The sequence below is a fragment of the Giraffa tippelskirchi genome, chromosome 9 (genome assembly GCF_054371585.1).
Source record: "Giraffa tippelskirchi isolate mGirTip1 chromosome 9, T2T-mGirTip1v1.2.pri, whole genome shotgun sequence".
NCBI lineage: Eukaryota > Metazoa > Chordata > Mammalia > Artiodactyla > Giraffidae > Giraffa > Giraffa tippelskirchi.
In genome coordinates this window covers 144,741,728-144,757,229 of record NC_137283.1, presented here as the reverse complement: position 1 = coordinate 144,757,229, position 15,502 = coordinate 144,741,728, and the positions used below count along the sequence as shown (strand labels likewise).

The window sequence follows — 15,502 nt, the reverse complement described above, 5'->3', positions numbered from 1 at the left end:
TGAAAGAACAATTAGATGCAGGGTAGTATTTACACATGGTCATAGGTACTTGGGAGCGGAAGCCACGCTATGCCCATGACTCCATGGAAAATAGCAAGATGACAATAATGCCTTCTTAATGTAAACAATATTGACTGTAGGCTCATGGGGAAATCTTTCGTAACTTTAATTCACTGATCCTTTTGTACTGAAAGTCAGTTCTGTATTTATGGAGGCAATTTGCAGACTCTTAAAATACCAAATGAGGTTCTCCTTACTTAACAACTTAGCAGAAATTTTCTGTTCTTTTAAGTCTTTGGGTGAGTATTTTTTTTTTTAATCCATGTGCTTTATTTTTTTTAATAGCAGCAATCCAACTTAATGCAGCATGAAAACTAAGTAGTTCTTTCCGTTCCCATTCAGAGCCAACTGCTGGCAGAACACCTGTATTTTGCTTAAGTTTAACTTTGGATTCAGACTTTTTAAAAAGGTGCCATGGTTGTAGATAGTATCTTCTTTAAATCAAGTAGGACTGTTTCAACTTTGGAGATAATTAAGCTAGGGAAAGACCAAAATATTCATTTCTAAAGCTTGCTACAGATTTATAGGGTCACATTACATCTTGATTCCCAGTCCTGTTATCCTTGTGGAGATTGGTACGTTAGGTAAGGAGTATTTAAAAGAATGTAAAGTGTGTATAGCTATGCTACTTGAAGCATGCAACAAAATTTGGGTAAGCATGCTTATTAAGAGTCAGTAAAAGCCTCTTGCATTTAAGAAAAAGATACATGAAAACACTCAGACTTATTTCTGGCAACTGGATTCACTGGCACAATGACAAGAAAATAATGGTACTACGCTGAACCAATATAATGGTGAATCAAGAATATTCTTCTAGGATCAGGTCTAAGAAATCCACATTGAGTGATTAAACTCCCAAATTCCTTAATAAGTTCTCAATTACCCAAAGCCTCTTCAAAAATACATTTATGCTTCTATTTCCTTTTTTCATTAACGTAATGAAGTATTTCTCTTGCTTTCTGATTTTCATCCCCCTCCCCACCCCCCGCAACCCTTTCCAGTGCTCAGAAATTTCATTCCCCATTCTTTAACCCACACTCTCAAATGTGGCTTTCTGGCAACAGCGATTGTCTTCTGCTCATCTTCTTTGATTAAAACTCCTGATGAAGAATAACTGGCGTAAACATGGTGTCCCTTACCATCAGTCCACATGCTGTACAGCAGGGTCGCTGAACAGCCAGGTCGCTGAACCATCCCCTTTGCTTGCTGGCCCACCCGGGCTGTACAAGTGGGGAGCACTTTCCACATGCTTCCTTCACCACAAGTTAAGCAGAAACGCACACATTCAAATCCCAGTGCAATATCAGGTTTTCGGGAAGCGAGGCTTCCCCCCAAGATGATCAGTCTGTTTCCCAAGAGTCTCATGCTTCATTATGGACGGTGAAACCTGAAATACGAAACAGAAACTCTGGATGTAGTAGAGAAACACAACTCTACTCAGTGATGTGAATAAAGCACAGTCATGTTTATGATCAAAGGCAGCTCTAGCATCCCCAACTGAATTACTGTTCTCTTAATAAATTACTGTCATAACAGAAGATCGTTATAAATGTCATGTGGGAAAACAGAGACAGCTCGGCAAAAGATGCTGGCTTTATCATCCGAGATAGAGAGCAATCAATACACAAAACATCACTATCTTGAGGGTCATGTTCTAACCTATATTGAACAAAGTGAGATGTTTCATAAAGGATTTGGTTACACCTGATTTGTCATTACAAAAAGGAAAACACCATCAAGCAGTCACTATTTCATTAGCTTCAGCCTCTCTTCACTTGCCGCTGAAGACTCCAAATGTACTTTCTATACCTGAATTTTCAAACACCTCCCAGGCATTTCCATACAAATGTTCCACAGGCAACACACTAAGCATGTATACGGATATACAAATTATCTTTTCTTGTGAACCTGCCTTTATGCTTTCTATCTTGTTCAATGTTCTACCTTTTAAAATACTTTCAGTCTAGGAGAGGGGGCCCTTCGGGGCGGGGGGAAGGGGTAAAGAAAAAAAAAAAACCTTTCAGTCTAGAAGCCTAAGATTGCAACTTTCTCCCTTTCACCTTCCACATCTCATTAGTCACCAAGTCCTGCCCCGACTACCTGTCTCTGGATTCATTCAAGCCTTCACCACCTTTTGCTGAAACTACTAACGATATTAACAGCATGCTAGCTAGCTGGCTGGATTCATGCCCCTCCATGCGAGTTCCTGAACAGTCCTTGTGATTTTGTAGCCCTCTGCTTTTGAACACGATCCTCTTTAATATTGTAATCACTCCCTTCATTTTCCATATATGTTTTTATATCTAAGATCAAGGTCAAAAGCCATCTTCTCCAGAAGCCCTTATCTGATTCACTTCTTCAGCCTACTCCTGTGATTCCACAATTATGCAGTTCTACTTGGTATTTCATTTATTTTGCCTATTCTCATGTTCATTTGTTCAAGTAAAATCTAATGTTCATCTGCCCAGACTCCAAATTAATTTCCCTGTCTCAGGCTCATAGATTGGGAGATCAACTCTATGCTCCACAATGTCACTGGCATTATTACCATAAACACTGATCCAATCATCCTAGATCTTTGTTAATATCATTGCACTGTTCCCCACTATTGATAAAATTTAAATTTCTTTAAGTGATGGCTGAGGCTTTTCAGGCTGTGGCCCAACTCATGTTTCTAACTTCACAACCACTCCCCAAATACCCTAAATTCCAATCATTTGCCCTCCTAAAGGCTCTCCACTTTTTCCTTTACCCTTATCTTTCCTCCCATTTCTATCTCCTACAATCTTCCTCTGTGAGTTTCCCAAACTCCTTTTTTCCTCCACCTCTCAGGAAAGCAATAATTAATTTCTTCTATTCTGTGTACCCACAATATTTGGTTTATACCAGTTACTGATCATTGTGTGTGTGTGTGCGCGCGCGTGTATGTATGTATGTGTGTGTATGGGTGTATCTCCTTTTAGATCGTGAGATGTTGAGAAAAGACTTGGGCTTACTCACTTTCATATACTCGTAGAATTCAATATCTAGCAATATGGTATTACTTAATAGATGTTGCTATGTAGAATCAAGCATTAAAAATGAAAAATTAAAGACATAAGAACAGATGAAACAAGATTGGCTATAAGTTGATAATTGGAGCTACATGAAGGATGTATGGAGCCTGTGACATTACATTACTTCATCATGTTCGACAGAAGTCAAAATAAAATAGGTTATACCAAGTTTTCCAAAACGAGCAAACACGTTGTGATTAAAGTAGGGATGTGTCCACTGTGAGTTCAATTCTTGACTCTATTCTGTCCACAGGGCTTCCCTTGTGGCTCAGACAGTAAAGCGTCTGCCTACAATGTGGGAGACCTGGGTTCAATTCCTGGGTCGGGAAGATCCCCTGGAGAAGGAAATGGCAACCTACTCCAGTACTCTTGCCTGGAAAATCCCATGGACGGAGGAGCCTGGTAGGCTACAGTCCATGGGGTCACAAAGAGTCAGACACGACTAAGTGACTTCACTTCACTTCATTCTGTGCACAACCTTGGGCAGGTGTGTGAACCTCCACGTTCTACAGTGTTACACAGGGACAACATGACTGTTTCAGTCACCTGAGCTTTATTCCTGCCCTCTGATCATGCAAAATCCTTCCCACCTCAGACCTCTTGCAGCAGCTCTCCCCACTACATTAGCTGATACCCTTAGGGGGAGTGCTTTTCTCTCCCCAAACAGTGCTTACAACTTCCTCTTGTCATTTAAATCACAGAATAAGTTTAATTTCCTCAAGAGACCCCATTCTTAGCCATTCTATCCATATCCACCCTCGCTCTTGGCACGGTGTCCTGTTAAGTTTTTTTTCATAGCACTTAGCACTGTCTGAAATGATCATGTCTAAGGACTTCCTGGGTGGTCCCATGGCTAAGACTCCGTGCTACCAATGCAGGGGGCCCAGGTCCGACCCCTGGTCAGGGAACTAGATCCCATGTGCCGCAACTAAGACCCAACATAGCCAAGTAAATAAATATTTAAAATAAAAAAGAGCACCCACCCTTTTAAAAAGAAGAGAAATGATTATTGTCTATTTGTTCATTTACTTGCTAACGGTCTGTCTCTCTCACTAGAACACAAGCATGTGTGAGTGAGGACTTTGACATGTTCTAAACTCCTAGGGTCCAGAAGAGTATGACTCACTCTCTGTGCTCCATAACTACTTGCTAACACATGAACGACTGAGTACATATATATAGGTGCACTTGGTTATTTGATTACTTGTTCTAGAAGTAATTCTATGTAACTGAAGAGTTTAATCATGAGACCCACTTAACATTAATTACAACTGAGTATATACTAATCCATGATAACCCATCTGATATCATATTCCATCATGCTTTCTAGGAAGAGTCAACTATAACCTGAAGAAAAACTATGGAAATTGTATAAAAATATTTCAAGAGTAATTGAAAACCTCTTAAAATCAAGCATATAAAATGTGAAAGAAAGGCAGATAATAATAATACCTAACTATTAAATTTGGTGGCACTAGTGGTAAAGAATCTGCCTGTCAATGCAGGAGACATGAGATGAGGGTTCTAGCCCTGGGTTGGGAAGATCCTCTGGAGGAGAAAATGGCAACCCACTCCAGTATTCTTGCCTGGAAAATTTCCATGGACAGACAAGCCTGACAGCCTACAGTCCATGGGGTTGCAAAGAGTCACATATGACTGAGCACACACATTAAATTCTACTATGTGCCTAGCACAATTCCAAGTGTTATACATATACTACCTCATTTAATCTTCAAAATAATCCTATGAGGTAAGTACTCCTGTATCCTTTTTGTACAGATGTAGAAACTGAGGCACAGGGATGCTAAGCCATGTACTCAAGGCAGAGAGCTTGAAGGCCAGGTTCTTAGACTCTGTATTCCTAACCTATGAGACTATGAGATTAAAACGTGTCTATCTATGCGTGCGTGCATGCTAAGTCGCTTCAGTTGTCACCCATGCTTTCATTCAAAGGGTACTTCTGTTGCCCTCTGGGTAGAATGGAATGGAAAATGTGATCAGTTGGATTTCTCCAGCCACCAGTTTTGATCAATTCTGACCAGAGAAAAATCTTGGTCCACATTTCCAGGCTACACTTTGATTGCTACAGTTATCTCAAATACATTTGCCTTTTGCCACAAAGAGAACTAGATGAAAATGGGCTCAGCACAAACTTTTCTCAGTTACCAGAAAAAGCCAGGCCAGTGATGTCCTGGGGTGAAGGGTGGCAAGGAGAGTGAAACAAGAAGCAGGACAGAGGCGCGCCACCCACGCCACATGGAGGGAGGAAAAGCCCTGGGAGCCCTGACAACACAAACATACTGCACCTGCAGGATCTTCACGCCCTGACCTATCAAAGATCCCTCTTTGTTAGATTCATCCCCCCCTCACCCCCCGGGAATTAAATATAAACTCATCTAATTTAGCAAGTTTTTAAGGTCTCTCCAAATTTGCAGGACAAATCATTCTACAGTGTCCTAATCTTCACTTAGCCTTGGGTTCCAAGGACAAGTGTAGGGAAAGCTGACATTAGAGGCTTTCTCTTCAATCAGTAATGTCTTTGGGATGAAGAAGGTAAATTAAGAATAGGGTTGGGTGGGACCTCCCAATGCAAGGGTCCTGGGTTCGATCCCTAGTCAGGGAACTAGATCCCGCATGCTGCCACTAAGATCCGGTGCAGCCAAATAATAAGTAAATAAATATTTAAAAAGAAATTGGGTTGGGCAACAATGGGAGTAGCCAGTGGACCAGATAAGATTTAGAACCTTTTAAAACCCAGCATTTTCCTGGAAAGTGTCCTGCTTTTAATTTCCAAAACTTAGCAGGACACTACAAAATTTTTTGTGTTTTTCTGTGGACACTACTTGCCCATAGATCCCATTACAGAATGGGTTCAGACTGGATTTTGTTGGAAAGTCAGGCCATCAGCATAGCGTCTAGACTGGCGAGGAGAAGCCGACAACTAACCAAAACTCTGAATGCAGTAATATGCTGACAAAGCTGGGGGGTTAGAACTGTAACCTCTCCTTATAAGCACTGCCCAGATCTGGTCAAAATACCCATATATTTTCTTGCACTATCCAATCAGAAAGGAACATTTATATCCTGTTTAAATTAGGCATCTTATCTTCAAAATCAACTCCAACATTTTATGGTTAGAGGTGCTGAAAATGCAAATTATTCTTAAGTTTGGTACTATTCAGTGGTTTGCATTCATTTTGAGGTACTCGAAGTTCAGTTTTACCTCCGGGGAAGTTTGCCTATCTGACAGAATGACAGTTTGGCTTTAGGCTTCAAGTTGACGAAGCAATAAATAGAATTACTGTGCCCTCACGACACTTAAGCTTTTCGTATACCCTTTTTTTCAGAACTTTCCTGAAACTCAAACTTGGAAGCTATCTATATTTTCTTCCTGTTAAAAACGTTAATAATTTTTTTCCTTATATTCATACCTTTGAGAGAGAGTGAATAGAAACAAAACATTAAGTCATGGAATTCAGGTAAAGATAATTCTTTCCCATAATGGTTCCTCCACAATTATATAAAAAAAATTTTCACCTTCCTATAAATTCATTTCAGATAATATAAAATATGAAATGACTCACTAAATGTAAAATATTACTTTCCTATACTTCCCCAGTTGATATATTCAGAAATCCTGAGTAATTAGTTTCATCTTTATTTAAAAGGGTTTAATGGTCAAGGCACATAGTTATGTTAAACAAATGAGGAGGTTCTCCTAGACCACTGCTCCTTGTTCAACTGAAGTCAGATCACAGGCTGGACGGGATTCTTTGAGTTTGAATACGAAGCCATGCTTGCAACTCTAGTGGTCAAAGCGACATTTTGCAATTCTTTTTTTTTTTTTTTTTTTTATAAATTTATTTATTTTACTTGGGGGCTAATTACTTTACAATATTGTAATAGTTTTTGCCATACATTGACAAGAATCAGCCATGGGTTTACATGTGTTCCCCTTCCCGAACCCCCCACCCACCTCCCTCCCCCTCCCATCCCTCTGGATCATCCCACTGCCCCGGCCCCGAGCCCTTGTCACATGCATCGAACATGGAATGGTGCTCTGTTTCACATATGACAATACACATGTCTCAATGCCATTCTCCCAGAACGTCCCACCCTCACCTTCTCCCTCAGAGTCCATAAAATTGTTCCATGCATCTGTGTCTCTCATTCTGTCCCGCATATAGGGTTATCGTTACCATCTTTCAGATTCCATATATATGCATTAGTATACTGTATTGTTGTTTTTCTTTCTGGCTTACTTCACTCTGTATAATGGGCTCCAGTTTCATCCATCTCAGTAGAACCGGTTCAAATGTATTTTTTGCAATTCTTTTCAGTTTCTGTCCAGGTAGCAAGGAAATGGAGCCCTCAAGAGAGAGTATCTCTACGGAAGCAGCCTTCTTATTCTTTGTGGTGGTGGTGGTTTAGTTGCTAAATCGTGTCTGACTCTTGTGACCCATGGACTGTAGCCTGCCAGGATCCTCTGTCCATGGGATTCTCCAGGCAAGAATACTGGCATGGTTTGCCATTTCCTTCTCATTCTCTGTGGAGGGCCCATAATTAATGCTTTTTTTTTTTTTTTTTAATTTTTGGCCACACTGCACAGCATGTGAGATCTTAGTTCCCTGACCAGGGATCGAACCCTTGCTGCCTGAATGGAAGCACAGAGTCTTAACCACTGGACCACAATGGAAGTCACTGAATTAATGTTTATTGAGGTCACAAGTATAGTTTCTGCCATGTCGCATTTTGATAAGCCTGTGTAGAAGCTCAAAGGGTAGTTTAATTTATCTGTAAATCTACATAGGCTATAATAGCTCAAGATGGCACAGAATGAGATAATTACTGTATTTTAAAAAAATATTTATTTATCTGGCTGTGCCAGGTCTTAGTTGCAGCATGCAGTATCATTTTAGCTGTGGCATGTGGGATCTAGTTCCTTTACTAGGGACTGAACCCAATTTCCCTGCATTAGGAGTATAGAGTCTTAACCACTGGACCACCAGGGAAGTCCCTAATTACTTTAAACACATACACACACATGCACAAACACACTTCTCAACATAAGTACATTAAGGAAACTTGAAAAGTAGAGGAAAAAAACCCTATAGGTCCACTCTATAACACACCATTAAGAGGTTTTTTTTTTCTTAAGACTTGGCATTACTTACTTTTATCTATTCATTTATTTATTTTTATTGAAGTAGAGTTGATTTATAATACTGAGTGAGTTTCAGGTGTACAACAAATTGATTCAATCATATACAGACTTTTTTTCAGACTATTTTCCATTATAGGTTATTAAAAGATACTGAATATAATTCCTTATGTTATATAGTAAATTCTTGTTGTTTATCTAGTTTATGTATAGTAGTTTATATATGTTAATTCCACACTCCTAATTTGTCCCTTCTACTTTTTTTCCCCTTTGGTAACTACATGTTTGTTTTCTATGTCTGAGTTTGTTTCTGTTCTGTATATAGATTCATTTGTATTTTTTAGATTTTGCATAAATAAAAGGGATAACATAATATTTGTCTTTCTCAGTCTGACTTACTTAATATGATATTCTCTAGGCCCATCCATATTACTACAAATGGCAATATTTCATTCTTTTCAAGGCTGTTTTAACATTATTTCTCAATCTTTTCCCTATGCATCTGAATTTTAAAACAAACCACTGCTATATACATATACTTTAGTCAGTATCTGGATTTTTCCACTTAACATTATGCCAGTAATCTCTAGAGGCCCATTTTGATTCTAAGAGTTATCAATTTAACGATTCTTTGCTTAATATATTATGCAAATAATTTAGAAACTAATAAAATTATATAAGGGGCTTCCTCGATGGCTCAGTGGTAAAAGAAACCTCCTGCAATGCAGGAGATGTGGGTTCAATCCCTGGGTCAGGAAGATCCCCTGGAGGAGGAAATGGCAACCCACTCCAGTATTCTTGCTGGCAAAATCTCATGAACAGAGGAGCCTGGCAAGCTACCGTCCCAAAGAACCAGACACATTGAGCAACTGAGCACCCATGCACACACACATGCACCCGCGGAGAATTATATGTATGAAAGTATTATTTTGCCTACTCTAAAAATGTTCTTGTTTACAAAATTCGATGTTTATTTTTAAAAGCAATATTCCTCTTTTGATTATAAGTCTCATATATGTTGAGATTTTAAAAAATTTGGAAAACAGAATATCCAAAGGTTGTAACTAGTCATAGTTCCTACCATTCAGCTGTAGCCATTTTAAAGTTTAGTTTTTTACGTAAAGTTTTTTCAAACAATTTACATGTCTTTATAATTTAAAGAATTACTTTAAATTGTAGAAATCCCATTTACTTTGGAAAGGGAAGAGGGTTTTCTTTGCCATGGTGATTTCTTTCCAGAATGCACTGGCCCTATTTAATAGTACAGTGCTCTTCAAATGGTCTTTTGGGTTTTGAACAGTGGACCAGGTGGGCAGCTGCTGGTGTGGGGAGAAAAAACAGTATGTGGCTGGACAAGCTGAAAATGTTCTTAAGAACAGAGGTTAGAGCTTGGTACCCTGCAAGCCAAAGGATGAACTCTTATACGGACCACTTATCCTCATGCTTCTCATAGGGCCCTAGAATGCATTTCAATTTCAAGAGGTATCTGGAGAAACTGGGAGAATCAGATGAAAGAGTGGACCTTTCCACTCTAGAAGGATGGGCTACAATCCATCTTCAGGTCATACGTTCAGAGAACGTACTCATGATGGAGTTTTCAGAGGTGTCTTCTCGGTATACCAATAGCAGGCGTGTCATGGTATTAGAGCCAGCACATTACTCATGAAAAGCCACCATGGTGGAAACCCATTGACAGAAAGACAACTTTGGAAATGGACCCTTCTTTTTTTTTTAAATTTAAAAACATTTTCAACAGGGTGATACATTCTTTTTTTTTTTTTTTTTTTTAATGGGATTATTGGTTTTTTGTTTTTTTTTTATGTTTCAAAAATCCAAAAGGTTCAGAAGGATAAGTAGTGTTGTCTCCCCACCATGCCTGGCCCCTAGTCATCTAATTTCCCTCCCAGAGACAACCAATGTTACCAGCTTTTTATGACTCTCTCCGGAGATACAGAGCCAAGGAAGGGAATGGGAATGTGGGAATGGGTCCTCTCAGAGTTGACTAACACATCACTGCATGGGAGATTATCTCTGGATAAAGAGGTGCCTGGGCAGACGAAGCAGTGCTGTCTCAACGCTTTTATTAACCACCCTAAATCCGCAGGCAGCTAATAGGTTTAGATTTTGAAGGGAAGGCTTACTTGATATAAGCACATAACGCCTGGTGCTAATGAAAAGGCTAATAATTGAGTTGCTCTATGTCGGGTTCCATTTAAAGAGCCAGGTCATGATTCATGGCGTGTTTATTCCCTCTAAGGATGGCTGGGGCTAAGAGCACCATAATCTTCCATATGAGCAATTTTCTAAATGTAAAACATTATCATATGTTTGTATTATTTTGATAAGACTCAGCAGCATTTACCAAACCTCTTACCATTTAAAGAAATACTGAAAACAATTTGAAAATCATAAGTATTATTTTTATAAGTCTCAGAGCCTAAATATATCTTGACCATAAAGCAACACTAATGATGTAATATAAATGAATGGAAAAATACCAGGAGACATTTGCTTTACTGCCAAGTTTTAAAGAATACCTAAGCAAGGAATATTTATCTCAGTGATATGAACACTTTTTCCTTCTCTGGAAATTTAATTTTCTAGAAAATGGAACTGTAATTGACTTGTGTGTGCTTAGTTGCTCAGTCATGTCTGACTCTTTTCGACACCATGGACTGTAGCCTGCCAGGCTCCTCTGTCCATGGGGATTCTCCAGGCTAGAATACTGGAGTGGGTTGCCATGCCCTCCTCCAGGGGATCTTGCCAACCCAGGGATTGAACCCAAGTCTCCCGCATTGCAGGCGAATTCGTTACAGTCTGAGTCACCAGGGAAGCCCAAGAATACTGGAGTGGGTAGCCTATCCCTTCTCCAGGGGATCTTCCTGACCCAGGAATCAAGCGGGGGTGGGGGTGGGGGTCTCCTGCATTGCAGGCAGATTCTTTACCAGCTGAGTTACCTGGGAATTATATTTGTTTCAGATATACAATATAAGTGATTCAGTATTTGTATACATTATGAAGTGATCACTATGATAAGTCTGTTACCATCTGTCACTGTAGAACGTTATTGCAATGTTATTGACTATACTTCCTGTGCTGTACTTTACCTTGCTGTACATTACTGGTAGTTTGTACCTCTTAATCCCCTTCATCTAATTCACCCACTCCCCCACCAATGTCTTTAAAGACATTTTGAAGAGTGTTAACCAGTATATTGTGGGAAAAACTTCTAAAGCTTACCTTCATATCAGCTGTTACCAAAAAAACAAAACAAAACCCACTGCAGATATCATCACACCCTGATGTAAAGCTGCCCTACAGAGGCTGTTTCTAGTTTTGGGATCAGTATTTGCTTTCCAGAAAGATCTACCATGGCATTCTTCATGTAATCATCTGTCCCAGTAAGTTTGTTTTTTTAAAAAAAACAATTTAAGTTTCAAAGTATGGAGATCAAACCATTCAATCCTAAAGAAAATCAACCCTAAATGCTCATTGGAAGGACTGATGCTGAAGCTGAAGCTCCAATACTTTGGCCACCTGATCACTGTAAAAGACCCTACTGCTGGGAAAGACTAAAGGCAAAAGGAGAAGAGGGCACCAGAAGATGATATGGTTGGATAGCATCACTGACTCAAGACATGAACTTGGGCAAACTCTGGGAGATAGTGAGGGACAGGGAGGCATGGCATGCTATAGTCCATGGGGTTGCAAAAAGTAGGACACTACTTAGTGACTGAACAACAACAGGCTTCAAAGATTTGCCTGACATGCAAATTCTTTGAAAAATCTTATATAACGTCTGTTATGTATATATAGCAAAGGGGCTTCCCAGGTAGCTCAATGGTAAAGAATCCACCTGCCAAAGCAGGAGATGCAAGAAATGGGTTTGATCCCTGGGTTGGAAGATCCTCTGGAGTAGGAAATGGCAACCCACGCCAAGATTCTTGTAGTGTAAAAGAAGCCTGCCTGGAAAATTTCATGGACAGAAGAGCCTGGAGGGCTTTAGTCCATGGGGTCGCAAAAGAGTCAGACATGACTGAGCACACACACACACACACATATAGCAAAGCACTTAAACCCATGAGAGAGAAACAAACAGAACACCTATGAAGTATAGGGGTCACACTATATGATCACTGAAGCCTCTTCCAGTTTTAGCAGCCTGTGAAACTGAAATGTGTTGGCAGAAAAATGGTAGGACATAGTGAGCTTCTGTGGCCTCAGTAAAAATCAGATTCCTTTCTAAGCTATGCCTTCTAAAAACTGAGCTTCTACCCTTTCTAAGCTATGTCTATGGTGAGTCCATAGTAGACAAGTCTGTGCCCACACTGACTTTCTCCAGCATCTGCTCTGGGCATAAAACTTCAACTAAATCTCTTTAAGAGCAGAATAAGTGATACTGATGCTTATGTTTTAGACCAGAAAATAAAACTAAGAAAGAAACCAAAACACAGCACTTTAGAATGATTTAGACTTCTTTGGAAGAAAACAAAAAAAAAGGACTTAATTTCAGAAATGTTCACTAGATGGTGTTGTGCTAAACTATATTAAAAAAAAGAATTTAAACTGTGATGAAATGCATGTAACATAAAATTTACCATCTTACTCATTTTTAATTTGCACAACTACATCTTATTTACCTACCTGGTAAACTGTCGACTCTCTTCATGAACTTCCATTTCTGTGCTTTTAAATTCATTTAGTTCTTTCCTTATTGCTGCCTAAGTAGGAAACAATAGATAAACAGAATTATTAGTCAGAGCACACATTTCCTCAGCATATATAGAATCAATGAAGCAGACATTCTTTTATGAAGTATCTTGAAGAAAGGAATTTTGAGTTCCTACCTCTAAAGATGGGATAAATGTAGTATCGATACTACAGCCAAACAAAAACCACGACAGATCTCCTGCAAGTGTCACTGACGAGGCAGAGAGGAAGGGGGCCTTTGCCAAACCCACCCTGGGGCCTGATCTATGAGTCACACACCCACCGCATCCTCGATGACCACAAGGATAGCACAGGTCATGAGTTTTTCTGAGAAACAGTATCATTTTCCTATGAAAGTTCTGCATTTCATACCACCCACCGCAACATGGCTTTGACAAGCTGCCACAGAGCTACAGAGAAGGCAATTGCTATTTATTCTTTGGTATTGAAAGCTTAGACAATTAGAATTAAACATTTCAGCACAGCACTTAAAGCCACTCAAAGAAAATATCAAGGAGAATGCTGTTTCCATTACTATTTATTGAACACATAATCCATGCCATGTACATGCTGGGGTTGGAAGAGACGCTTATGGGTTGAAAAGCTGAGATACTCATTCAAATGTTAACACTGGTTATCATTAACAATACTGGCTAGATCATGGATGGTTTTTTGGTTTCAATTTTATGCTTATCTTTATTTTCTAATTTTTCTATGAAGAAGTATTTTTTTTTTGGCTGCTTGGGATCTTTGTTGCTGAGAGTGGGCAGATTGCTCTAGCTGTGGCAAGCGGGGGCTACTCAGGCTTCTCATTGTGACTTCTCTTGTTATGGAGCATGGGTCCTAGAATGCACAGGCCCAGTAGTTGCAGCTCACGGGCTTAGTTGCTCTGAACCATGTGGAGTCTTCCTGCAACAGCGATCGAACCCAAGTCCCCTGCATTGGTAGGCAGATTCTTTACCACTGAACCACCAGGGAAGTCCATATGAAGAAGTTTTGTAAATGAAAAACTACTCATAAAAGCATTCTCAGAACCTCTGAGAAACGGACTTCTCTGTTGAAACACAGAATAAAGTTACAAACCATGGTGATAAGAAAATCTACTTTGTGATTGGGGGGCTTCCCCGATGACTCAGCAGGTAAAGAATCCATCTACAATGCAGGATACACAGGAGACGCAGGTTTGATCCCTGGGTCAGAAGGATCCCCTGGAGGAGGAAATGGCAACCCACTCCAGTACTCATGCCTGAAAAATCCCACGGAGCCTGGCTGGCTACAATCCAAAGGGTCGAAAAGAGCTGGACACGACTGAGTGACTGAGCACAGCATACACACTTTGTGGTTGGAAAATGATGTATTTTAGAAAAGGAAAAAAACAGAGGAAATCCCTGAGGCTTCTCTCTGGCTTTCTCTCATCATTAGCTATCACTCTGCAATATATAAGCTTTTCCCCAATGCTGCTTTCAATCTTGTGTTTAAATCCTATAGTCACATATTGTTTTTCTCTCCAAATCTATTCCTCAGTCCCTGTAGTTTCTATGAGGAACCTGAGGCTGGGCACTGTGGCAATGGTTCTTGCCACTGGCTTTTGAAAGAGGATGGATCAAGTAGAGAAATATTTCTGGGCCCAAGTTCCCTGTGATATGAGTATATATCTTGTTTCACAAATGAGACCAACAGTAAGGACACTCTGCTTTACTCACTGTAAAAATTGATACCCAGAACCAGGAGCTAAAATAGTGAAGAATGGGGCTTCCCTGATGGTCCACTGGCTAAGAATCTGCCTCACAATGCTGGGGACATCGGTTCGATACCTAGTCTGGGAAGATCCCAAATGCCGAGGGGCAACTAAGCCTGCATGCCACAACTGCTGAAGCCCACGCTTAGAGCCTGTGCTCTGAAACAAGAGAAGCCACTGCAATGAGAAGCTTGTGCACTGCAAGGAAAAATAGACTCCACTCACTGCAACTAAAGAAAGGCTGAGCGCAACAACAAAAACCCAACGCAGCCAAGAAAAGAAACAGATATTAAAAAGAGCCAAGACTCATCACCAATTAACATTTATCAAAAAGCTTTTCTTCATCTACTCAAGTGTCCACTGATAGATGAATGGATAAAGAAGATATGGTAGATATGGTATATACACATGCACACACATATATATACACACATACACATACACAATGGAGTATTACTCAGCCATAAAAATAATGAAATCTTGCCATTTGCAACAACATGGATAGACCTAGAGGGTACTATGTTAAGTGAACTAAGTCAGACAGAGAAAATAAATGCCGTGTGATTTCATTTACATGTGGAATCTAAAAAAACAAATGAACAAACATAACAAACCAGAAACAGATGCATAGATACAAAGAACAAACTGGTGGCTGCCACGGGTGAGAGGGGCAGGAAGAAGGATGAGCAAAATAGGTGAGAGAGATTAAGAGGCAAACTTGCAGTTATAAAATAAATGAGTCATAGGGATGTAATGTATTGGAGAAGGAAATGGCAA

The 15,502-nt window shown here is 39.8% G+C and overlaps 1 protein-coding gene across 7 annotated transcripts in view; it reads right to left on the bottom strand.

Annotated features, from left to right (window-relative positions):
* Positions 1 to 306: 306 nt before the first annotated feature.
* The window catches only part of PHACTR2 (phosphatase and actin regulator 2), a 293,838-nt gene continuing 278,642 nt past the window's right edge, over positions 307 to 15,502 (bottom strand). For 6 of the 7 annotated variants that reach the window (XM_081530976.1, XM_081530978.1, XM_081530980.1 and 3 more), the window contains 2 exons: positions 12,922 to 12,998; positions 307 to 1,447 (listed from right to left, as the gene is read on the bottom strand). In XM_081530976.1, coding sequence (XP_081387102.1) covers positions 1,432 to 1,447; positions 12,922 to 12,998 — 93 coding nt within the window. In that variant the 3' untranslated portion in view covers positions 307 to 1,431. The remainder of the gene's footprint in view (positions 1,448 to 12,921; positions 12,999 to 15,502) is intronic. The other variant, XR_014065846.1, reaches the window with a different exon arrangement.